General features: G+C 37.6%; 1 protein-coding gene across 1 annotated transcript in view; it reads right to left on the bottom strand.

The window, feature by feature from the left end:
- Nucleotides 1-3,560: 3,560 nt before the first annotated feature.
- GPR37 (G protein-coupled receptor 37) overlaps nucleotides 3,561-25,813 on the bottom strand; it is an 89,385-nt gene continuing 67,132 nt past the window's right edge. Inside the window, exon 2 of the mRNA XM_053716653.1 lies at nucleotides 3,561-6,458. Within this exon, the coding sequence (XP_053572628.1) occupies nucleotides 5,640-6,458 (819 nt within the window). The 3' untranslated portion in view covers nucleotides 3,561-5,639. The remainder of the gene's footprint in view (nucleotides 6,459-25,813) is intronic.

Raw genomic sequence — 25,813 nt, 5'->3', positions numbered from 1 at the left:
ACCTGAAGCCGACGTTTCCCGCTATCGGCCAGGAAACAGGGAAGTGATACACGCTAGGTTTTAGGGTAGGGTAATGTATATAGTGGAATACAGAAATTATTTGATATTTTAATAGAATTATTAAAGTTTATGAATTTTAAATGTAAATATTAGGTCTCTGAAGCCTCTCCAGGGTCCCCCAAGGCCTTTACAAGGGGCAATCTTTTCTAAAAATAGAAAAATACCACTTCTAGATTGCAGATGGGGGATGCAGGAGGGCTACCATATATTTTTATTTGTGGTTTGGGTAAGGATGGCCAGGATTCCCAGTAGATAAAGGGTTTTTGTGACAGAGATCTGGAATTATGCTGCTCTCATGACAGCTACCAGGCTCCACCCCCAGATCCTTACATTCTTTGGATGTGGTAAGAGCTTTGAAATATTATGTTGAAGCTATTGAAGATTTCAGGAAGACTTCTAGTCTATTTGTTATCTTTTCTGGTTCTAGGAAAGGTGAGAAGGCTTCTGCCATTTCCTTGGCATCAGGCATATTTGGAGTCGGGTCAAGCCCTGCCTCAGAGAATTACAGCTCATTCTACTAGATCAGTTTCCACTTTGTGGTCTTTTAGAAATGAAACTTCAGTTGATCAGATTTGCAAAGCAGCAACTTAGTCTTCTTTGCATACATTTACTAAATTCTATCGTTTTGATGTATTTGCTTCTTCAGAAGCAGTTTTTAGTAGAAAAGTTTTTCAGGCAGCTGTTTCAGTTTGATTCCTCTGCTTATGTGTACGTTTTTTCTTTTCATTATGAGAATAAACTTATATTTTGGGTTGTGGATTAATTTTTTCAGTGGAAAATGGCTATTATTATTTTTCCCTTCCTTCTCTAGTGACTCTTCCGTGGGGTTCCACATCTTGGGTATTACTATCCCATACGTCACTAGCTCATGGACTCTTGCCAATTACATGAAAAAAAAACATAATTTATGTAAGAACTTACCTGATAAATTAATTTCTTTCATAGTGGCAAGAGTCCATGAGACCCACCCTTTTTATGGTGGTTATGATTTTTTGTATAAAGCACAATTATTTCCATATTCCTTTGTTGATGCTTTTTACTCCTCTCTTTTTCACCCCACTACTTGGGTATTCATTAAACTGAATTGTGGGTGTGGTGAGGGGTGTATTTATAGGCATTTTGAGGTTTGGGAAACTTTGCCCCTCCTGGTAGGAATGTATATCCCATACGTCACTAGCTCATGGACTCTTGCCAATATGAAAGAAATGAATTTATCAGGTAAGTTCTTACATAAATTATGTTTTTACAAGTTGAAAGAAAATGTGTTTGCTCAAGCGCAATTAAATTTAGCGCTCGTCTGGATAGTGTAACGGTTAACATTCTAATTTAATGCTTTAAATTTAAAACTGCACAAAACATATTAAAAATGCATTTAAAAATACCATTACACTCATAATAACGCCATCTAATAACAATTATTTTTATTAAAAAATGCATATAAAGTTATAAGGGCTTAAAGATGTGGGGGCCCATTTATCAAGCTCCGGATGGAGCTTGAGGGCCCGTGTTTCTGGAGAGCCTGCAGGCTCTCCAGAAACAGCAGTTATGAAGCAGGCGGGGACACATCACCGAAAATCAACCCGAGTACGATCGGGTTGACTGACACCTCCCTGCTGGCGGCCGATTGGCCGTGAATCTGTAGGGGGCGGCGTTGCACCAGCAGCTCACAAGAGCTGCTGGTGCAATGCTGAATACGGAGAGCGTATTGCTCTCCGCATTCAGCGGGGTCTGGTGGACCTGATCCCCCATGAGGTCTTAGGTGTTTGAAAAAAAAAGGTCTGCAAAGGGCTTTAACATAGAGATACATTCATATACATGTCTAAATATGTATCAGATATATGTAGAAATAAGTATTTATGAATAAATAGAACATATTCTTCTATGTGAAGAACATTGGAATGTGAAATATACAAATTTGTATGTTAGGTTAGCGCACAATCGGGTTTTAACAACTTTCTAGGTGTTAGGTTTTTTATACTCTCACGCTCCATTGAAGTCTAAGGCAGGATTCCTTAACACGGTCGTGACATACAAGGTTTTTGCGCGTGTCAGGTTAGCAATCGAGCAAAAATTTTTTACATTTAACTTGTAATACATGCACTACTGACACGTGCAAAAGGCATACTTCGGAGTTAATTCACAAGTGGGAGCGATAAATACTCTCCACTCAAAATCCGGGTTGAGCTTGCAGGGAAATCAGATCTATTTGTTTTATCACTTTCTTTACATACACATGCTTCTTTATATTTTCTCTATCTGTATATCAAAGTGCAATACTTAGAACAATTGAAAACGTAACATTTTATTACTTATCTCTCTTAACCACAACTGTGAATGTAATTTCTTCTGTTGTTTACACAGCTTTTCTATAGACTATACTTAAAGGGATACTAAACCCACATTTTTTCTTTCATTATTACGATAGAGAATGCAATTAAGTAACTTTCTAACCTACTTCTATTATCAATTTTTCTTTGTTTTCTTGGTATCTTTATTTTAAAAAGCAGAAATAAAAGCTTTGGAGCCAGTCTATTTTTAATTCAGCACCCTGGATTGCGCATGCTGATTGGTGGCTATATTTAGCCATCCAATCACAAGCGCAACCCAGGTTCTGAACTAAAAATGAGCCGGCTCCAAAGCTTTCATTCCTGCTTTTTCAAATAAAGATACCAAGAGAACTAAGAAAATTTGATATTAGGAGTAAATGAGAAAGTTGCATAAAATTTCATGCTCTATTCGAAACATGAATTAATAAAATTGGGTTTTGTATCCCTTTAAAGGGCTATGAAACCCAACATTTTTCCTTTAGGATTCAGAAACAGCCTTCCCTTTTAAACAACTTCCCAATATATCTAGATAGACTCAAGAGCTGGGGAGCTAGCTGCTGATTGGTGGTGGCACATATATGACTCTTGGCTTACCAATGTGTTCATCTAGCTCTCAGTAGTGCATTGCTTCTCATTCAACAAAGGGTTTCAAGAGAATGAAGCAAAATTAATAATAAGTAAAATGGAAAGTTGTTTAAAAATGTATGCTCTATCTGAATCCTGAAATAACAATTTTGGGTTTTGTGTCTCTTTAAATATAGAAACTTTCAGTATATGTAGGGATATCACAGGCAAAATTGACTATTTCAAATGTCAATATGAAGGTAAAGAATCTAATTGTAAACAATGTAATACACTCTAGCAGGTGTGAATTAAATCATTGGGAGCAAATTAAAGGGGAGAAAAAAATTAGGGTACAGTGTCTTTTAAAGTGAATGTGGCAAATCCTTATTTAACATGTGGTTTTATCTTCAGCTTCAAATAAACAGAGAAACAATACCTTTGTTAAAGTTGACATATATTTGCTGTTAAACAACAAAGCTGTACTGATTTTTATAAAAGTACACAAAATGATCGATTGTCAAGGTTAATAAAACAATATAAAATGACCATGTTAATTTTGTCAGATATATAGAAAGATATTCATGACTTCAATTAAAGTTTTCCAATAAATACATGTTCAACATAGAAATTTATTAACTTGTTATAAAAAAGCAACATAACAATCTGATTAGTGTTCTGCTACATTTTATATGGATACTTGAAAAGTTCAATTTTTTCAACCATTCTGTGTATGAAAAGATATTATTATTTACATCTTGAAAATGTAGAAAAAAAACTAATAAAAATACTAAAAAAGAGACTCCAATGCGTTAATCTTACGTGTCAGAGAAATTACCTTACACACAAAATGCATGCTATAAAAAAACATTATATGTTGAATGAACCCATTTATCTGGTGAAGCCATAGATTTCTTTAGATTTAAATACATTAGTGTCATAGAGTTGCATGTTTCATCATAGCACAAAATGTTTTACAACAAATGAAAATTAGATTAATATTATTAAATTACATTTGCGAATGTGAAATTTACACCTATCTTTACATCAGTATACTGTGCTACATATGATGGAATAACATGTTACAAATGTGTGGAAGATAGACCTTTCTAGTGTTGGATATGTCAATATCATCTATGTGCTGATAGAATATAATGCCTGGAGCGCATTGTGAATTTAAGAAATCCGTTATAAAATATTAATTCTTAAAATTAGGACTGAAAAATGAGGCTGCAATTGTGGCTATAAGTATTAGATACCTTAAAGTGAATGTAAAGTTGAATGAATGAGTGCCCATTTTTAAAAAATACTATTAAAAACAGGGGCACTTTCATTCATTAAACCTTACATTGCAGATTTTTTTTAAAAAAAATACTTAACTTTTTCTTTAGCAAACCTGGACTGGCGATACTCCGCTCCTCTGTACTTACCTCAGCATTGACAAAACCAGCTTCGTCCAATCATGGCGTGCACCCTAGAGCACCCAGCTCATGAGGCCACGCCGTGATTGGAGGAAGCCAGTTTCGTCAATGAGGTGTTAAGTACAGCATGAGAGGATCGTCGGTCTGGTTTTGCTAAAGAAAAGGTACGTTTTTTTTTTAAAAAACGCTGCAATGTAAAGTTTAATGAATGAAAGTGCCCCTGTTTTTAATAGTATTTTTAAAAACCGGGCACTCATTTATTCAACTTTACATTCACTTTTAAGGGACAGGAGATTCTAAAATTGTATTTTGTGATTCAGATAGAGCACTGGTTTTCAACTATGTGCTCAGGCCTCCCTAACAGGCCAGATTTTGAGGATATCTAAACTGAAGAACAGGTGAAAACCAGTTTGAAAACCAGTGAGATATAGCATACGATTTTAATCAACTTTCCAATTTACTTTTATTATCAAATTTGCTTCATTCTCTTGTTATGCTTTGCTTAAGGAACATTGGCAGTTAGCTGAACTCTGATCTAGTTTGCCAATCACAAGAAACAAATGTGTGCCGGTCCAAATCAGCAGCTATATGTGCTTATTCTTTTTCAGTAAGGGATACCAAGAGAACAAAGCACATTTGAAAATATAAGTGAATTTAAAAGTGTCTTAAAATGACATGATCTATCAAAATCATGGAAATGTAATTTTGACTTTCCTATCCCTTTAATTTGTATAATTTACACATGAACACTTGCGGCTTATTAGCTCTTGCTTAACAATATTTAAACTGCATTAAAATACAGTAAGTTTAAAAACAACAAACATCATTAGATGTATTACACAATATCAGTGTTGGCATACATAGTTTTTTTTTAAAAAAACATGTTGACAAAATACTTAACAGTACAAACAAGATGTATATGAATGTTAGCTACTGTTAACATAAAGCAATATTTTTCAGTATATATTTGAAACAACCTTTGAATATATTTATTTCACCTATTTTATATATTATTAATTCATTTTTAAAGTTACTAGTTGTAATTATGAAAAAGCTAGCAACAAGCTACTTAAGGTGCAAAATCAAGTTAACTTTCTTTCTTGGAAACATACCCTGTTAGAATCTAAAAAATAATAAATATAGATTCCTAAAATTCATATCATAAATGCTAAATATTTAATTAAAAAAATAGAACTAAAATATTTTTAAATGGGAAATGTATATCACAGAGTACTTTTTAAAGAATGTTTAGAAAACTTAAAGTACAATATCAACAATGAGTTCCAACGGAAGCGAATGTGGACATTTCACGACGTATGGTACTAAAAGGGGAAAGTTCAAGTTCTGTGGTGTATTCATTGTCGTTGTCATCGCTTGTCGCAGTCGAGGATTTCTGAATGCATTCATCACAACAGCAACAACAACATTCCATAAAAGCCCGACTAAAGGGTTTGCAAAGGCAAAAAAGTAGTATGGGGGTTACACATGATTTGAAGAATAAAAGAAATTGACTAATCAAATGAAGAAGATCCAGTGTCTGCCTGGATACTCCCGTAGACATATAGGTTGTTACGATGTTGCAAATATTTTCAGGGATTATACAAAAGCCATATAAAATTGTTAGGGCTACCACGGTACAGTTCATTTGACTTTCAAGTTGAATTTGTCTCTTATTACCTCTCGTGCACGCTTTCTCAGCCTTTCTTATCTTTCTTGCTGTTACCAGGGAACAGGTGATTGTAAAAAGAGTTGGCAAACAAAAATAGCACCCAAAATACCACCATAGTCTGGCACCATCATATGTCAGAGCTAAAACGTAAATGGTATCTGGAAGTTCTGTAGAAATTTTAACAACACAGCGTTCGCTTACAGAGTTGGCACTTAATCCAGACTCATCCTTAGATAACTGACGAAGGACAAGCTCAGGTAATGCTAAGAGAAGGGCACCGACCCATATCACAGCTAGCTTGGCAGTCGTTGAAGTACAGTTCTCAATCATCTCATAATACATCTGTACGTTAGTTGCAGCACGGAAACGGTCAATGCACAGGGCACATAATGTAAAAGTTGTGACTCCAAGAGAAGCTATCTGTAAAAAAAAAAAAATAATAATGTTTGTTACTACTTCCATGTATAGCTAGTACCTTTAAATATAGTGTAGCCAAAACTTCTCTCTGAATCAAACACATATTTTGGCACTCAATCTTAGGAAATAGAACCTTATCAGAAAAAGAAAACGAATATGCAGATGGTGCTAATATACAAATGTGAAATCATTATTCTGAAAATAAATCATTATTAAAGTCAATATTTGTTGTGTATAATATTTTAAATGACCTAGTTTGATCATTGTGGAAATTGTTTTAAAATATTAACATATATGCTCTTTTGAACCTCATATTTCATAAAATATATAATTTGTGGCATAAGCCGAAAAAGTAAATGTAAAATATTTGTAACTGAATTTAATATTTTATTTTTTTGCTTTTAAAGCATGAAACCAAATGCTGGTAACAAGATGAATAAGCAATGAAGCATTTGCTAATTAATAATTTAGATAGTGTTTCATAATTGAATTTGCATGTTTAATAGCATTTTCACCTTTTGGTAAAACAAAATTTATGTCTCTTTGAATTCAAATTCCTTTTGTTTATACTGGAGGTTATTCAAGGACCGACCCTACATGTCTTATAATTTATTTATGTTTTTTGTAAAAGTAAAAGGAATTCAGAAATGTTATGTTCAATTATAAGGGAGAATCCCTCCTTTACAACATACATTATTTAAGGTTAAACACTGACTTAGTTAAAGGGTTATTAACCCCTTAAGGACCAGCGACGTACCCTGTATGTCGCTGGCCTTTTTTTGGGACTTGATTGTTTTATAGCGTGGTCTTGCCACCAGCGTTGAGACTGCTCTGTTCCACAAAGCCTGCTGGAGGGAGGGCATTAATAGCGTGTTCTTGCTAGACTTGTGCTATTATGTCCTGAAAAAACCCTTAACGACCAGTGACATACAGGGTACATTGTGGTCATTAAGGGGTTAAAGTCAACATTAAACATGATTTAGAAAGAGGGAACAATTTTTAAAACTTGGCACCTTTCTATGTGGACACTAAATTTATACTACAATTTGAGTAACCTGTAGAGGAAGGCTTCAGCAGGCTGTGCTAAGTGACAGCAGGGAACACATATTCTACTTAACATTGACACACTGTTACCTTTCCAATGATGGATGCCCTCTTAGTTTGTTTCAGACTGTCCTATTTATTAAACAGTGCTTCCAGCTGTATAGCACATGCTTAATTTACCATAGAGCTGAAGCTACTGCACTTTAAATCTTCCTCTACACGTTGCTTGTATAATAGCATTGTTAAACACACTGTTGCAGACACATAGTTCTCACAAATGGCCCATTGCTGAGCTTACCTTAATATAATCTTATGTTAAGGGACCACATTTCAACCAAGGAAACAAAGGGAAAGAGCTAAATTTTAAAATAAAAGTATGTTTTTAATTGTTTGCTTAAAAAGCCAACAAGATGCAGATATTTTATATGAAGGGAACCAAGAGAGAGGAAAAAGTGTACAGTGTTTCAGGTTCTTCATTCAAGACAAACCATGCACACAAGCAAAAAGCAATAACATTTTGAGGATAAATAAATAAATACACAGTGAGTTTATTCATTAAAATTCTCTTCAGACTCTCCAGTTAAATGTTAAGCTCTAAATATTATGCACTAAAGCCCTAATATTTCTCCAACATTTGGTGATTTTGTTCCTCAGAATATTATAAGCATTAAAGAGACTGGCAGTAAGGAGCAAACAAAATATGAGAGAGCAGTAAGGTACTGCAAAGTGCGTCTTTACTTGTCTTTCCATGACTAACAAATTTTGCAGTGAGATAAATAAATAAAAATGTAATATGACTATGTGAACATTTAATACAATGTCATAAGCACTTTAAATGCTAATAGTATTAAAATAATTATCACTGATATTATTATTATCATCCTCATCAGTTATGTGTAAGGTCTGCATCAATGAGAACATTAGCAATGGGTGCACAGTACATGACACTAATACAAGTTGGTCCAATAACAGTAAGGCCCTGCCACACAGCACTATCAATACGTTACAGTCCAATAGTCTAAATACTATCATGTTATGTCTATGACAGTCTTTACCTAAAACACAGAAGCCTACATTACAAGTGGAGTGCAAAAATGCCAGTGGTGCATTAACATTACTAGAGTGCAATCCTTACCACTTCCATTTTGTGGTTCAGCAATAGTCTAGTGAGTGCTAACTCAATCTGTACCAGTATCTAAAACTTATGATCCACATTTAATTGCATGATGTGCTTGTTGTACCTGGCATCTTTAATCAAATATATTTTCTACTTGAAGAAGAATATAACTATTTTCAGATAAAAGCACAGAAAAAGTCACCTCAGGTTTAGAAAAAGTATTCATAAGCATTGGGAAGAGGAGGGCCAGATAGAATGCACTGTGCCTTGGGTTGGACAGACCTTCTATAAGCCATTTATTTTTTTGGCATTGTGTACTCCATTCCAAGTCATATTCTTGATTTCAACTCCAAAATCAAACTAAAATCAAATGAGTCCATTGTAATCCATATGAAAAAAGAAGTTTCATCCGTCAGCTGTTTCTTAAAAAAACTTGACTTTATTGGTGCAATCTTTAAAAAAACATGGGTCAGCAAACAAACAGACATGGTGTAGTTTAGGGCGTATAAATAAAAAGTCAAGTTTTTTAAAAAACAGCTGACGGATAAAACCTCTTTTTTCATATATCTTCAAGTTCCAGTTATCCGGACGCTTTATGTTATCATAACGGATAGGAGCAGGTGTGCCGGTATTGCAGTGCCTAGATTGGATAGAGGGCAGGTCATGTCATTGTGACGTAAGGGTACGGAAGATTGCAAGCCACAAGGAACGCTGACAAGCGGAATAGCTGGACAAACCCTGTGAGCCGAATGCTGAGAGTAAGAGAGACAGAGTCCCCACCTACAATACGGCACAAGGTAAAGGCTAATCAAGTAATCCTGCTTTAAGAGCTTAAACAATATTTTGGGAGATCGATGTTTAATATATAAACATCAGAATACCTGTATGAATTGACTGTCAACTTGTTACCCTGTTCCCCTCTCAATATCACTGCACGGACATCTTTTCTATAAAGGATATTCATATTTATGTTTAAGTATTGGGACATTCACTTATATTCTCCATTGTAATCCAAACATAAACATTTAAAAGTCTCACTCAAAGATTTTGGATTAAAGTATTAAACTCTTCTATTTAACCAAATCATCTATCTTGCATTTTCCTGTCCTCCTATTTTATGACAGTTCAAATGCAAATTAAATTAAATTAAACAAGACCACAAACTGAATTCAATCAATATTCCCTTGGTGCTTGTAATCAAACTAGCAATGTGAAAGACCGAGACATAGGAGATTGGTACATAAGTTAATTGCAATGTACTGAGTTTGCCTAAGACCCAGAAATAAGTACTATTATTTTTGTCTTTACAAATGTACAGCTTTGTGTCTTCATGCAAATCTGCACCTTTTGTTTTTCATGCACTTATTCACCTCGTGTTTTTTCTGCTATAACTGAAAAAGAAAGGATTCCTAACATACCTAACTTTTTTTGCCCCAATTCTATTTTTCAAGACATTTGTTTGTTTTATTGTCATTTTATTTGTTTGACTGAGGTTTATTCAATTCCATTTAATTTGTTTTGAAAATGTTTAGACTTGGCTGATATGTTATTCTATAGCAAGACAAGAGACATGTCTTGTAATTACAATTGCGAAAACACCGCACGCGTTATGCTTTTGCGCATTTGGGGTTGCACAGGTATTACAAGTTGCAAAATAACTTATTTTATGCACGCGTTAAGCTGTGTAGCCCAAAAAGCTATATCACATGCACGTTCATGTATTCCCCCATAGAAGTCAATCGAGAAGACAAAGAGAAAAAATAAAAAATAAAACCCTAATCTGTTGCGCAAAGCCCATGACGTATTTTCCTTCACGAACAGTGTACCTGAAAATGAGAATATTTCATATTGCAACAATGTTTTGTTAACGAAATCTGTTTATATGTAAATAATATATTTGTGACGATTTGTGGCCAGAAATATCTATTTATAGCGAGATAGGTATATGAATATATATATGGCTAGATATCTCTAAATCTATATGTTAATATCTGTTTTAAAATCCCTCTGAGATATTGTTTAATGTGCATAAAATTATAATGTGAAATATTTTCCTTATCTCCCTAATTAAACATATGTCTATACATATAAATCCATGTTACTCTATGTATGTGTATGTAAGTCAATATAAAATCCCTTTGTCTGCTATATTTTCTAAGACCCGAGATCTCATATCTTTGATCCCTTCTAACTTTTGTGTGCAATATTTATTTTAAAATACTTTGGAAAACCCATAGTGCGCGACTTCACAATCAGAAGTTTGGGATAAGTAAAATATCAAAGTTTTCATCAGCAGTACTTTAGGCTCTAAATTTGGAAAAAAAACATTAACAGAAGCCTCAGCAAAGTTGCACACCACATAGAAACTCTATATAATATACAGACAAAACAATATTGATTTTCACTCCACATTACATCTCTATAATTACTCTGGGTTATGTGCCACTGCATGCCTCATTACTGTTAACTCATGTTAGTGACTGCCTCTTCCTAGATAGCTTCCAATTATCTAAAAATCAATATGTCAAAGACTGAAATTCAACTCTTTCAACTTCGACCACAACATCAATACTCAGAGTTGAGTGTCAAGAAGTTATACCAAGCACTAAAATCGTCTTTGCAACTTAATTAATTTACCGAGGAATATTCTACATTTCTGAAGGTCAGGATAACCTACTGTTATATTTTATATTACCCCAGGGACATTTGATATTTAAACAAATAGGTCAATAAATGATATCCTGCGCATTACACATTACTTTCTTGCATGGAGCTGACAGCTACAAAAGAGATATTTAAAGGAATTACAGAGGTGAAGCTAATAATCTAGAAGAAGAAATTAGAGCCAGACTGGTTCAACTATATTTAGAAAAAGGGGAAACAGGCAGCTGTGTTGGTAGAATTAATAGGACTTTGATATACAGCTCCCCACTAGGGTTGCCCCCTTTGCCAAGTTTCCCTGGAAACTTTTGAGTTACACATGCTGCAGGGTGTGCAGAGGGCAACATACACTGCGCACCTGGACAACACGTGAATAGTGGCCCTGGACAGCACTATTCATGTTCCTCCCTAACACATACAATGTAGTTAGAACACATCCAGCAAAACTGCCTCCTGTCTGTATGCTTTATTTAGCTTCAAAATTATGCACTAGTTGGATATAACTTTTTCTTTTTAAACTTTGTTGTAATATATTGATATGGTAGAGTTTTCTTCCCAGTTCTATATTCTTTTTTGATTTTCTGATTTTTGCTGGGCTAAAATATGAAAATGATGCTGTTTATATTTCTTTCTTTCAACATTTAAGGAAATAATATACTCTAGTAGTTTATAATCATTATCTGTGAATTTTAAACAAATTGCACATATCTATACTATTATCGCGTTTGTAACACGTCCGTCGCTATCGCCAGTTGCGCACACATCCTCAAAGGAATGTTGGCAGCATGAGGCAGCCAAAAGAATGTTGGCTGCGCGTGCAGCCAAAATAATCCACCTGGATGCAGCGAAGGCAAACGGAGCATTACAAAAAATAAAAACCTAACCGTCCACAATAAGTGTTAAAAAAAAAAATAACCGTCTGCAATAAGTGTTAAAAAAATAGATGGGGCGGAGCTAACTGCTGTGCTGAACAGACGTCTAGGTTCAGAGCTCCGGGTCTTAACCGGCTAAATAACCAGAATTAAGTTAGCTAAACACCCTTAAAATATTGGGGGGAATACATGGGCACTCTACACAGCCCAATATATATGTTGTGGGAGGTAAGTGCGGTTTCTGGGAGCCACCTGGATATCCGGGTGTGCAGTCGTCTTACTGCTTACCCATCTGAGGAGCTGGAATCAACTGAGACTGCAACTCCGGAGGATCGGGGATCCGCTCCGGAGTAGTGGAGAACAGGAGGAGGGGAGAAGAGAGCCGTCGGAGTGATTGGGAGCCATCCTGTGGATACCAAACTAAAAGTAGTTGCGGGTGCAGCTGAAGTGTAAATTGGCGTGAACGGCCGACCATTTTGACTTTGCGGCCCTTGAAAAAACGCTGAAGCTGCTGGACATCAGGCTGTGCTATTTATTTAAGCCTGCTGTAAGAGAGCACCTTTGACCCTCCCCATCTGAATCCCGGAGGCTGACCCGCTTTTATTCCTGCGGCTGGTGCCGTATGTGAAGTCGCAATCTTCAGAGGGCTATTATCCGCAGACATCTGTGTGAGATCCACACTACACCCACAGCACAGATCTTAGTGGGGAATCACACAGCATACACCACCTTACTAGCTCCCTCATATATTACCAGGACCCTCATACATTAGGTGGGCTAGACCTAGGAAGCCTGAGACCTGAATTACCCCCACTTGAGGAACTTCAGTGCCCTGGATTGGGTGTCTGTAAAGGCACCTCACCTGAATATTGAGATTATGATTAAAATAAAGAGGAGTTAGGATCTGAAAATATTAACTCTGCATCCAGCCTAACCAGTCCCTTTTTGAGGTTTGTGGAAACACCTTCTAGCTAGGGTACAGGGCCTTGACTGGCAAGCTCCTTAAGTACCTAAGCCGCAAACCTCATTAACTGTATCATGCCAGTTTCATGCTAGGCTTACCCCTACACTACTGGGACTAATTCAGAAAAAAACTGGATTATCAATAACTGTGTAAAGTGAACTACAGTAAAACTGTCTAACAATCACATGTTTGTTTGCTAGGTAACTTATGCTGGTTTGCATCCTCTCCTCTCCCTTTCCCATTAAGCTTGTCTAGACGGGTCACCTACACACTCCTTTTCCCCCCTCTTGTGAGGAAGCATCCCATTTTCCTAGAGGAGAGGGAACATATCTGTTGCTTGTTTATGTATTTCAGTTTCTCTAAGGCTACACGTTAAGGTTGGGTCGGTCATATCTGGAAATTGTGTCTTATTTTACCCCGTATTCTGTCTCTCTGGGGCTACACTAGGATTGATCTTTTGACCTCCCAGTGTTAATACAGAAGGTATTTATTGCCTTGTCTTTGGTGTGTCTGGGGCCGGGCCTGCCCTCCCGCCTCACCCTTTCCCGCCCAGCTAGCCTGGGTGGGTCACCTCCACCTACCTTTTTCCCCCTCTGCAGAGAACATATCCCACTGCATGGGGTGGGGGGGTTGACCCGTTCCTGGTTGCACCACTGTTCATGATGGAGGTGGTGTAGCTCCAGTGAGTAGGCTGCGGTCAGCCCCGCTCGCATCTATGTTATTCTATATACACTAGTATTAATCAGATAGTCAGGCATAGCTTATTACCATTCCTAGTACTGGTGAGACTGACTAAGGAATCAAGGTCACATCTCAAGGTTGATCACAACTTCATCAAATATGCCGCAAACATTGAGAAGGCACCCCAAAACTCCGGCAACTGTTAAAAAGACTGTCTTCGACCACTTTCTCAACAGTCAAAAGACCCAGACCCAACCAGAAGGGACTTAAGTGATCCTGAATCAAAAGGCGAGGGATCTCAATCAAGTACGCAGTCTATCGCCCACTTGCAGCACTACATCATTGAATCCACTATGAAAATAATGTTAGCTGTGCAAACAAAATCTATTACTGCTGAGATCCAACGTAGTTCCGCAGAGCTTAGAAAGGATATTGCGGAGATTGGAGAAAGAGTAGATACCTTAAAGAGGCAACATGATGACCTTACCATGGATCATTCAAACTTACTCTCCTATACTGAGAGCCTTGCGGATCAAATTACACAACTAGAGTTAAAGCTGGCAGATGTGGAGGATAGAGCTCGGAGAAACAATGTCTGATTTAGAGGTATACCGCAAAGCGTTACGGCAGGAGAACTGTAAGAATATCTCAAGTCTTTTCACTGCACTTTTGGGCCTCCTGGAGGGTTCCTTGCACACTATGAAGTGAGCTCACAGAGCTCTGAGACCAAGGACAATGTCATCAGACAGGCCTAGAGACGTTGTGGTATGTTTCCATAACTTTACCTTCAAAGACTGGCTAATGCAGGCCGCCTTCAACAAACCAGCTCTACCAGACAACCTTAAAGATATTCAACTCCTTCCAGACCTGTCTTCCCATACTCTGCAACAACGCAGACTCTATATACCAATAACCACTCTGCTCAGAGGGACAAATATCAAGTATAGGTGGGGTTACCCAAGAAAGCTTATAGTGACAAGGGATAACCAAACCCATATGGTGACATCTCCCTCTCAAGGCAACACTCTCCTGACTAACTGGGGTCTGCAAAAAGAACAAGTGTCTTTGCCAGCTATCCATCCTACTAAACTAAGGGCCTCGGCTCCAGAATGGACCATAAGAGAGCAAAGACCTAAGCAGCAGAAATCCAGCCTTCTCAATCAGTCTCTACGGCCTCAAACCTTGCCGACCTGAAATGGAACCCACCTCTGATGTGGTATAAGAAAATTATACTATAACTGTTGTATTCTGTATGAGTTGTTATCTCAAGTTTAGTCAAGAATTGTTAGTTCACATTTAGATGTCTGTACGAGAGCGGGGGCTTACTATTTCAGCTTCATTTCTTAATTGCACTTGCTCCCCCCCCCCAAACTTAGAGCCCACTTTAGGGTTCCAATTAGGTGGACTACACCAACATATCGATCCCAGTTACCCCCCCCCACATTCTGGCTTTTATTTTTACCCCAATATTCTTCCCTTCACTAAGCAATAAGCTGCTAGGTAAAATCAAAGCCGATTTAGGGTTTAACATTACATATATCCTCCCTTAGGTTTATAACACACAATGTGAGAGGCCTAAACATGACAGGAAACAGAATCCTGCTGGCTAGATCTCTAAAATCTCACAGAGCAGATGTGGAGTTTCTCCAGGAAACACATTACCTGATAGATGGCCCACCTACATCCATCTCAAAAGATTTTCCAATTTTTGAATCGGCCCCTTTCTCTAAAAAAGCTAAAGGAGCAGCCATACTTGTACACAAAAGAGTAGCTTATGTAACCTAGACCATATTACCTATACCTTAGTTTCTATCTATCTCCCAAATGTCCTCCAACCCACATACCTAAAAAAGATCTTATGCAAGGTAGATAAGGTTAAGCAGGGCAGGGTAATCTTGGTGGGTGATTTTAATATGGTTTGGGACAGTAAAGTGGACAGGAAATCTAAACCCACCAATAAGAAGGCCAACACTTCTGACCCCGCGAGTCTGAAATTCAGAACCCTAATGGCAAAATACGGCTACTATGACATTTGTAAATAGTTCCACTCTGGATAAAGATTACACCCATTTTTCTCACCCTCATAAAACATATTCTAGGTTAGATTACCTATTCTGCCACTCTGACACTCTAGATATAGTACAATCTACAAGCATATCAATCTGCTCATGGTCGGATCATGACCAAGTCATCCTAGACTTTCAATCCACAAATACGGTTAGGTCCAAATCCACTTGGCGGTTGCCCCACTATATATTGTCAGATATACCTTTCAGAGAGGAACTAAGAAATGAGTTGCAATTCTCTATACAAACAAACAACAACCCACAAATTTGAGCTTATATCATCTGGGGGCATTTAAGGCTACCACTAGGGGCCATTTTACAAGAAAGCAGGCGTTTTTTAAGGAAACAAGCAGGCCTTTCACTCTCCCTTTCCCATTGTAAATTAAAAGACCTCGAACACCAAAACCGCACCTGTAGTTCCTTGGACCTCAGACTTAAAATCAATAAAATCAGACGACATATATATCAAATAGAGTTTTAGAAAACCCAATCCCACCTATTCAAACTAAAGCAACCCTTCTACTCAAAAAGCAACAAAGCTGATACCCTGTTAGCAAATAGATTGAGAAAACGTACAGGGGTCTAACGTATACACGCTTTAAAACAAGGCAAACAGATCTTTAGGCTTCCAGTCCAGATTGGCCAAAAATTTAGTGAATACTACTCTGCCCTGTACAATATCCAAAAACATGAACCCATAAAACCAGCTTCCTTAGAGGTTACAAGCTCCTTCTTACATTCTCTGAAGTTGTCAACCCTCAATAATGAACAGAAAGAGGCTTTGGTTAGCCCCTTTTCCATCCAAGAGGTCAAACAAGTAATTAAAAATTAAAACCATTTGGTGACTGTGTGGCAGCCATGACTGGTAGCAAAAACCTAAAGCTCTATAACTCCAGCAGATAATCTATCAATATCTATGGCTATTTCAATCATCTATTTTGAGAAGTCTTAGAAATGAATCCATGACATCTTGCTAAGTCAACTCATGTTTTTATTTTACAGTTATACCTGCATTGGAGCATTTTATTGGACTATTAATAGCTACGGGTAGAGGCCTAGCTCACAGACATCTAACACCCCCCCCGCATGGAGTTTCTGGGTTAAATAACTAATCATGAAGGAGGACCAATGTTCGCTAATTAAAGCTCTGCTCAAAGACCTGGAACATAAAATACATAAAGGGTTTGATAAACTCACACAAATACTCAGAGCCACATCTGATACACAAGAGAACCGTGCATACAAGATGGTGGTAGAGACAGCTATCACTGTGCAACAAGGTGATCATCAAACAGATGAGTGCCCTCAATGCCCCGCATTAGCTGTTGTCAAACGAAGCAACATGGAACAAAAATGTATCTCACCTAATTGAGGAATTGTGATCCCTAATAGACCAAAATTCCCTCATACTGCCAGAGGGTGGATCTTCTGAAGAGCCTCTGTCGGTTAAATTCCAGAAGGAAGGCATCATAGAGTTATGCGCAGAGATCTTCAGCACTTGGAATGACATAGGGGACGAAGAGACTACCAATGTCAAACTAAAAGAACAGCGGGACAGACTCCCGCAACTTACAGGATGCATACCAGGATGGGTTTCTTGACCCGCTGGCGTGAGAATGGTTCAGACCTGTGGAGGGCTTTACTTAAGCGGATTCAAGTTTTTTTAGATATCACATCTGGACCGGCTCAGCCACTAAAGAGTGGTATTAGGTGAATATAGAGATAACACTAGACATTTTCTATAGTGTTAAGTACTCACTCATGAAACTTATTAACCATGTATACTCACCCTTTAGTAATGTTACTCTACTAACTGTGAGTATGAACCCTCATTGCCCCATTGATATCGCCAAGTCATATTTTTCCTTATGTTTGTATGAGGTCCAAATTGTTTACTTACGATAGACAGGGAATCACTAGTATATAGTTAATAATCTATGATATCATACATGTAATAGGTCTGATTATTGGAGGCAGTATTCCTATTGATAATGGAGCTCCTACTATTCTTTATTAGCCAAATAAACCTAGATTACAAGTTTGTGCGTTCGTATTTTAATGCTGAAAAATGGTCATTTCAGTGTTAAAACAGCACCGCCGCCATTATAAGTCTTGTCGGTATAGGTGTACCGCAAGCCTTTTAGCCTGTAACGCAACGTCAGTCCCGCACTCCTAAAAATGATGTTTTTTTAAAGGGATTCCCATAGCGCCGGTGAGGCTAAAAAGTGAGCGTTACAGCCTAAAATGACAAGATCTGTACCGCCATCTAAAGTCAGTAGTTATGAGTTTTACACTACAAAGTTGTAACATAAAACTCATAACTAAAGTGTTAAAAAGTACACTAACACCCATAAACTACCTATTAACCCCTAAACCGAAAGCCCCCCACATCGCAATAAACTAATTTAAACTAGTAATCCCTAAACCTAATGCCCCCATAACTTTATGTTAAAATTACAATTTCCCTATCTTAAATTAAATTAAAACTTACTTGTCAAATAAAAAAAAAACTAAGTTTAAACTAAAAATTAAACTAACATAATTATTAAACTAAAATTAAACTAACTGCCAATTAAATAAAATTAAGCCACAGATTAAAAAAAATCCTAACATTACAAAAAAAATACTGTTACGAAAAATAACAAACACTAAATTACAAAAAATAAAAAATGAAATTATCCAAAATAAAAAAGAATTACACCTAATCTAATAGCCCTATCAAAATAAAAAAGCCCACCCAAAATAAAAAACACCCTAGCCTACAATAAACTACCAATGGTCCTTGAATTTCCCCAAAGATATCAGCTCTTTTACCTGTAAAAAAACACAAAGACCCCCCCAACAGCAAAACCCACCACCCAACCAAGCCCTGAAAATAAAAAAAAACTAATTTTAAAAATACCTAAGCTATCCATTAACCTGAAAAGGACATTTGTATGGACATTGCCCTTAAAAGAGCATTTAGCTCTTTTACTGCCCAAACCCTAAACTAAAATAAAAACCCATCCAAAAAAAACCTTTAAAAAGCCTAACACTAACCCCCTGACGATCTACTTACAGTTTTTGAAGTCCTGCTTGAATGATCTTCATCCCGGAGTTGAAGTCCTAATCCAGGAGGCGAGAAGTCTTCATCCAGACGGCCTCTTCAATCTTCATCCCACCCGCAACATCCATATCCAAGCGGCGAGAAGTCTTCATCTAGGCGGCCTCTTCAATCTTCATCCAGGCGGCATCTTCTATCTTGATCCCGGAGGAGCGGAGTGGGTCCATCCTGAAGACATCCGGCACAGAGCATCCTCTTCATACGGTCACCGCTGTACACTGAATCTTCAATGCAAGGGACGCGATTCAAGATGGTGTCTCTTGCATTCCTATTGGCTGAAAAATTTAAATCAGCCAATAGGAATTAGGGCTGCTAAAATCCTATTGGCTATTCAAATCAGCCAATATGATTTAAGCAACTCTCATTCTATTGGCTCATTCGATTTAGCCAATAGAATTAGAGCTGCTTAAATCCTATTGGCTGATTTGGCTTTTTAAGGTTTTTTTGGGTGGGTTTATATTTTACTTTAGGGTTTGGGCAATGTAAAAGAGCTAAATGCCCTTTTAAGGGCAATGTCCATACAAATGCCCTTTTCAGGGCAATGGTTAGCTTAGGTTTTTTTAGAATTAGGTTTTTTTATTTTGAGGGGTTGGTTGGGTGGTGGGTTTTACTGTTGGGGGGTCTTTGTGTTTTTTTTACAGGTAAAAGAGCTGATATCTTTGGGGCAATGCCCCACAAAAGGCCCTTTTAAGGGCCATTGGTAGTTTATTGTAGGCTAGGTTTTTTTATTTTGGGTGGGCATTTTCTTTGACAAAGCATACCAGCGAAACGTACATCGGAACGGAACTGTTTTATTTGACTTTTACTGCGTCTTTACATTAGCCAGCACACCTGGGGTAGTAGCGCTGTTGTCTTGTGATTGAGGGGTATTGGTTTCGGCAGTCACACATCTACTGATCCATTCACCTCCCTACAGGATTGGCTCTTCTAAGCATTTGTTACATTAACTTTGCTCCTGTACCCTATTATATTGGTGTTGTAAAGGCTCTTGTGACGCTTTTATATATTTTAATAAATTTTGTATCCAAGATTTGCCTAGTGTACTGTTTTCCCACCAGTATAAAGTGGGAGTGCGCATATCCTTGAGCTTAGTCGAAAGCTCCAACGAAGGTGAGTAATCATTTGTTACAAAACAACTACTTTCTCACGAGCTGTTATAGTTTCACACTATGTTGCAATTTTCGGTTTCCTTCTCTATGGGATCTCACTGAGGAACGCTAGCAAGCTGAATATTTCATCCAGAGGACAAAACTTTATTTTGTTTTTTGTTTTTTTCTTTTATTGTTATCACATTTATTTCACATCCTGTTTGTTTGTGATAATTGGTATATTTATTTTATATCGGAATTGAAGGGATGCCATCTTGGATGACGTCATTTAAAGGAATCTTCATTCAGTCGTAGCTGTGGAAAGAAGAGGATGCTCCGCGTCGGATGTCTTGAAGAGGGACCCGCTCCGTGCCGGATGGATGAAGATAGAAGATGCCGTCTGGATGAAGACTTCTGCCCGTCTGGAGGACCACTTCTGCCCGGTTGGATGAAGACGTGTCCCGGTAGGGTGATCTTCAGGGGGTTAGTGTTAGGTTTTTTTAAGGGGGGATTGGGTGGGTTTTAGAGTAGGGTTGGTTGTGTGGGTGGTGGGTTTTAATGTTGGGGGGATTTGTATTTTTTTTACAGGTGAAAGAGCTGATTACTTTGGGGCAATGCCCCACAAAAGGCCCTTTTAAGGGCTATTTGTAATTTAGTGTAGGGTAGGACTTTTTATTTTTATTTTGGGGGGCTTTTTTATTTTGTTAGTGGGATTAGATTATTAGATTAGGCGTAATTAGTTGTAATTTGTTTATTATTTTCTGTAATTTAGTGTTTGTTTTTTTGTACTTTAGATAATTTTATTTAATTTAGGGAATTCATTTATTTATAGTGGTTGTGTTAGGTGTAATTGTAACTTAGGTTACGTTTTATTTTACAGGTACTTTTGTATTTATTTTAGCTAGGTAGTTATTAAATAGTTAATAACTATTTAATAACTATTTTACCTAGTTAAAATAAATACAAACTTGCCTGTAAAATAAAAATAAACCCTAAGCTAGCTACAATGTAACTATTAGTTATATTGTAGCTAGCTTAGGGTTTATTTTATAGGTAAGTATTTAGATTTACATAGGAATAATTTAGTTAATGATAGTTATTTTATTTATATTTATTTAAATTATATTTAAGTTAGGGGGGGTTAGGGTTAGACTTAGATTTAGGGGTTAATAACTTTAATATAGTGACGGCGACGTTGGGGGCAGCAGATTAGGGGTTAATAAATGTAGGTAGGTGTCGGCGATGTTGGGGATGGCAGATTAGAGGTTAATAAAATTTAACTAGTGTTTGCGAGGCGGAAGTGCGGCGGTTTAGGGGTTAATATATTTATTATAGTGGTGGCGATGTCCGGTTCAGCAGATTAGGGGTTTAATTTTTTTTTTTAAGTGTTTGTGATGTGGGAGGGCATCGGTTTAGGGGTTAATAGGTAATTTATAGGTGTTAGTGTACTTTTTTAGCACAGTAGTTAAGAGTTTTATGTTATGGCGTTGTAGTGTAAAACTCTTAACTACTGACTTTTAAATGCGGTACCAGGGGGGGGGCGGAGCCAACTACCTAAGAGAGCAGATGTGTTTTCATGGAGCTCCTCTGCTCTAGCTAATTGAATATAAGCAAATGTACAAATATCTGCCAACTTACACCTCTAAACTGCCCAGATACTAAGAGTAATCAAGCTGGTCACATTTGCAAATAATCTATTTATCATAGGCGGATGCTTGGAGTTCTTTCAAAGACACTATAGTTTGAGGCCTAAATGGACTAATGAGGCGGTGAGGGTATCCTATACCTAACATTACCGGAGAGGCCTTACTTCAACATCAGCCAAATGGAGCTAGATGCCGCACTACACAGGTTCGAGGATCGTGTGGGGGAGATCCTGAAAGATCATTTCTCGGCAATGAGCTCCCTATTTAAGCAACTCTGGGTCCTGTTCCCCGCCACAGAAGACGGGCAAGATGGCGGCGAAGAAACAGGAACCACACTGGCTATCGATATGCAGCCCCCACACAAGCTAGATCCCACTGTCCCCCAGAAAGCAGTCTCGGTCCCAGCTGGGACAGACAGGAATCGCTACGATCGGGGCAGAGAGAAATCTCCACACAGTCTGACAGGGCCGAACCCGAGACTCTTTAAGCGCACTTACCTGGAGGATCTCAGGAGCGCGGTACCATGTAAGCTGCCCGCTGAAACTGTCTTAGGCTTTCCGCCTCCCGGATGGGCAATTGCCTGTGATTCCCTTACCTTGAGCCTCGGAGACTCTGAGAGATGCCATTCAATCCGGTCACATACTCACTTCACCTCAGTGCAGTTGACGGATCCTAGCGTGACACCGGCCTCAGGAGTTGGCTAGAGGATAGTCATCGCGGAGACTCTTAGCAGCTGAGAGCCCCTCCTGAGTTCGTGAGATGAGACCCTTTTGCTCCCATTACAGCCTATCTTGCGATCCCTAGCATGCTGAGTGCGTCCTATGTGTATGTAAACCAGCTGCCTTCTATTACAGCATGCATCCATATCGCCATGTCTGCCTACAGAAGTCAGGGTTTTCATAGATGCTTGCTGGCCTTAGGAGACATTTATGAAGTTTATTTCATCAGACACAGACATCTCCCTGATCAGTTTGGGACTTTTATTTTGTCTCTTTGTTAGAAACTTTCCCTTTTACAGGAACTCAGTTACTCACTCTAACTAAAACACAGCATGATGTCTAATTCTGAGTTATAAATCTGACACATGCTTATTATGCTGATCAATTGTTTTATACCTAACACCAGTACCTTGTATATGTTAATGAATAATTTGGTCCCTTCACACTAAGATTTTTGTTGAACGTGCTTATTAATCTACATAGCTGTGTGCACCTATTATTTATCTGTTTTGAAAACACACCTTGGGTTTGTTGGGAGCTTAGTTTTGCTTCCCATTATATTTGTTTCAAATGATGCTTAACCATAGATTTTCTTTTTCTTCCCTCCCCCCCTTGTAGAGCTTAACTTTTTATCTGTATACCAGTCATCTAGATATGTCTCTTCTTGTCTATTGAGTATTTCCTAGCATGAGACACATGTAAGGACAGAGGTATATAAAGCATAAACAGCTCTGAGTACCTCTATTACAGAGCTCTATACTATTTTGCAATATATGTTAGTGTTAAAGGGGGTTACCCATATTGTATCATGCTCCTAACCTTTATCTTCCCTAACTAAGGACTTATTGGATAATGAATAAACTCCCCTCTACATGCTACACCGTTAGGTTGGGTAACTATAATTATTTCAGATGTGCCCCTTATTTGCACACTAACAGAACAGTATTGCTATCCTTAGAGGTGTTGGGAACTCACAAACTACAGTCCTCTAATAGAATAGGTGCAGAGAGTCAGTACAGGTTATTATGCTCACAATTATTTTATTATAGCATGTCACTGATTATACACCACTGTGCTTTATGGCTGAACTAAGATACTGAGTCTACCTGTTTATTTTGTGACTATATGTTTAGAAATATGGAGTCATCTAGCCATCTGTATCTCAGACAAATATCTGGCTAGCTTCCCCTTCCCATACCTACTAATAAATCCACTAGAGGACTGCATGATATGAAATTACACCGTACCCACCTGTACACAGTGTCTCAGACTACTATCATTCTATGGGTACTTTAGCAGTGATAGCACTGGTATGGTATGTGGTATCTACCTATAAACATCTCTTACTATTCTATCTTAAAGTTTAAATTTGGTGCTATTCATAACAACTGTAGCCTCTAACCACTCCCTCCCTTTATATCACTCTTGGCTCCGCCCCCCCCCTTCCCTCCCCTTATCCCACCTAGAGCGGCTATTGTCCGCTGAAATACCCTTACCCCATTATCTATATTACCAACTCCCCCTTTTGCCTCTATTTCCTATCTCTCTCCTAGTTAAACTAGTTCGTAATTCCCAATGCAAAACGGGGACCATTTTTACTTTCTTCAGATTATAAAAAAGAGGTTTCATATCACCCTACATAACATTCTCTCGGACATTGTAAGTTAGCTTATTTTAGACTATCATTCCTTTCCACTAGCCCAGTAATGTAGACTGGCTTGTCCTATCACTAGATGGTGAGACAGCGGACTACATCATAAGCCCTGTAAGTAGAATATCCACGCTACCCCAAAGATTCACAGAATTTATGTCTAGAACTGTAATAGATTCATATTTCTATTGTGCCTTTATATTAATCTTGTATGATTTATTGGAATCTTTGTTTATGGGTGTCTTTATTTGTATTGCTACATTTAACCTCAATAAAAAATATTTTTCAAAAAAAAAAAAAAATGCGGTACCAGTCTTGACAGGAGAGGGTCTACCGCTCACTTTTTGGCAGACTCGTAATACTGGCGCTATGCAAGTCCCATTGAAAAAATAGGATACGCAATTGACGTAAGTGGATTTGCGGTATTTCCGAGTCTGGACAAAAAAGTGAGCGGTACACCTGTACCTGCAAGACTCGTAATACCAGCGGGGGTTAAAAAGCAGCATTGGGACCGGCCAACACTGTTTTTTAAGCCTAACGCACAACTCGTAATCTAGCCGATAGTTTTTTATCTTTTGAAATTTAGTGTTTATTATTTTTTGTAACTTTGGGGTTTTTTTGTAATTAGATATAATTTTTAGAGTAGTATTAGGATTTTTTTAATGTGTAGTTTAGTTTTATTTAATTGGCAATTAGTTTAATTTTAGTTTAATAATTATATTAGTTTATTTGGTCATTTAAACTTAGTTTATTTAATTTGACAGGTAAGTTTTAATTTAATTTAAGCTAGGGAAATTGTAAATATAATATAACGTTAGGGGGCATTAGGTTTAGGGGTTATTAGTTTAATTTTGTTTATTTTGATGTGAGGGGCTTTCGGTTTAGGGGTTAATAGTTTAATTTAGTTTATTTCTATGTGGGGAGCTGGCGGTTTATGGGTTAATAGGTTTATTTAGTGTTAGTGATGTGGGAGGCCGGATGTTTAAAGGTTAATAACTTTATTCAGTTGCGGCGATGTTTGGAAGCGGCAGAATAGGGGTTAATATCTTTAGTATAGTGTGGGCGATTTTGGGGTGCGGTGGAATAGGGGATAATAAATGTAGTATAGTGGCGGCAATATCGGGAGTGGCAGATTAGAAGTTAATAACTGTAGGCAGGCGTCAGCAATTTTGGGGGCGGCAGATTAGGGGTGTTTAGATGTAGGGTTTATGTTAGGGTGTTAGGTTTAAACATACTTTTTTTTCCCCATAGACATTAATGGGGCTGGGTTACGGAGCTTTTGTTTCCACAATCGCAGGTGTTAGGCTTTTTTTTTGCCAGCTCTCCCCATTGATGTTTATGGGGAAAGTGTGCACAAGCACGTCAAAACACTGTTTGTATTTGGGTGCGGTATAGAGCTCCATATCTCCATATCGCCCGCGCAAGTCGTTTTTTTTTTAAACTTGTAATGGCAGCTCTACAGGGGCTTAAATAACGCCACTTTTGTGGCGTTCTTTACTTTCCCTATAGCGCTAAAAACTCGTAATCTAGGTGATAGTCTTTATATATTGAGATGATGTCGGAAAAGCAACTTTATTATATGTTAGAATTAAACACGCCAGTGTTTTCTGCTGCTATATTTACCTTTTATTTAATTTACAGCTTCAAACTTTTAGCTTTATGAATCTATTATACGATTGAACATATATAGTATAGGGAATCTAGCTTAAGCATATGATACACCATCTGTTTATACTGTAGAGTATG

Source organism: Bombina bombina, chromosome 6, assembly GCF_027579735.1.
Source record: "Bombina bombina isolate aBomBom1 chromosome 6, aBomBom1.pri, whole genome shotgun sequence".
Lineage (NCBI taxonomy): Eukaryota > Metazoa > Chordata > Amphibia > Anura > Bombinatoridae > Bombina > Bombina bombina.
The sequence above is the reverse complement of the archived record's forward strand: the minus strand, read 5'-3'. Positions and strand labels throughout refer to the sequence as shown.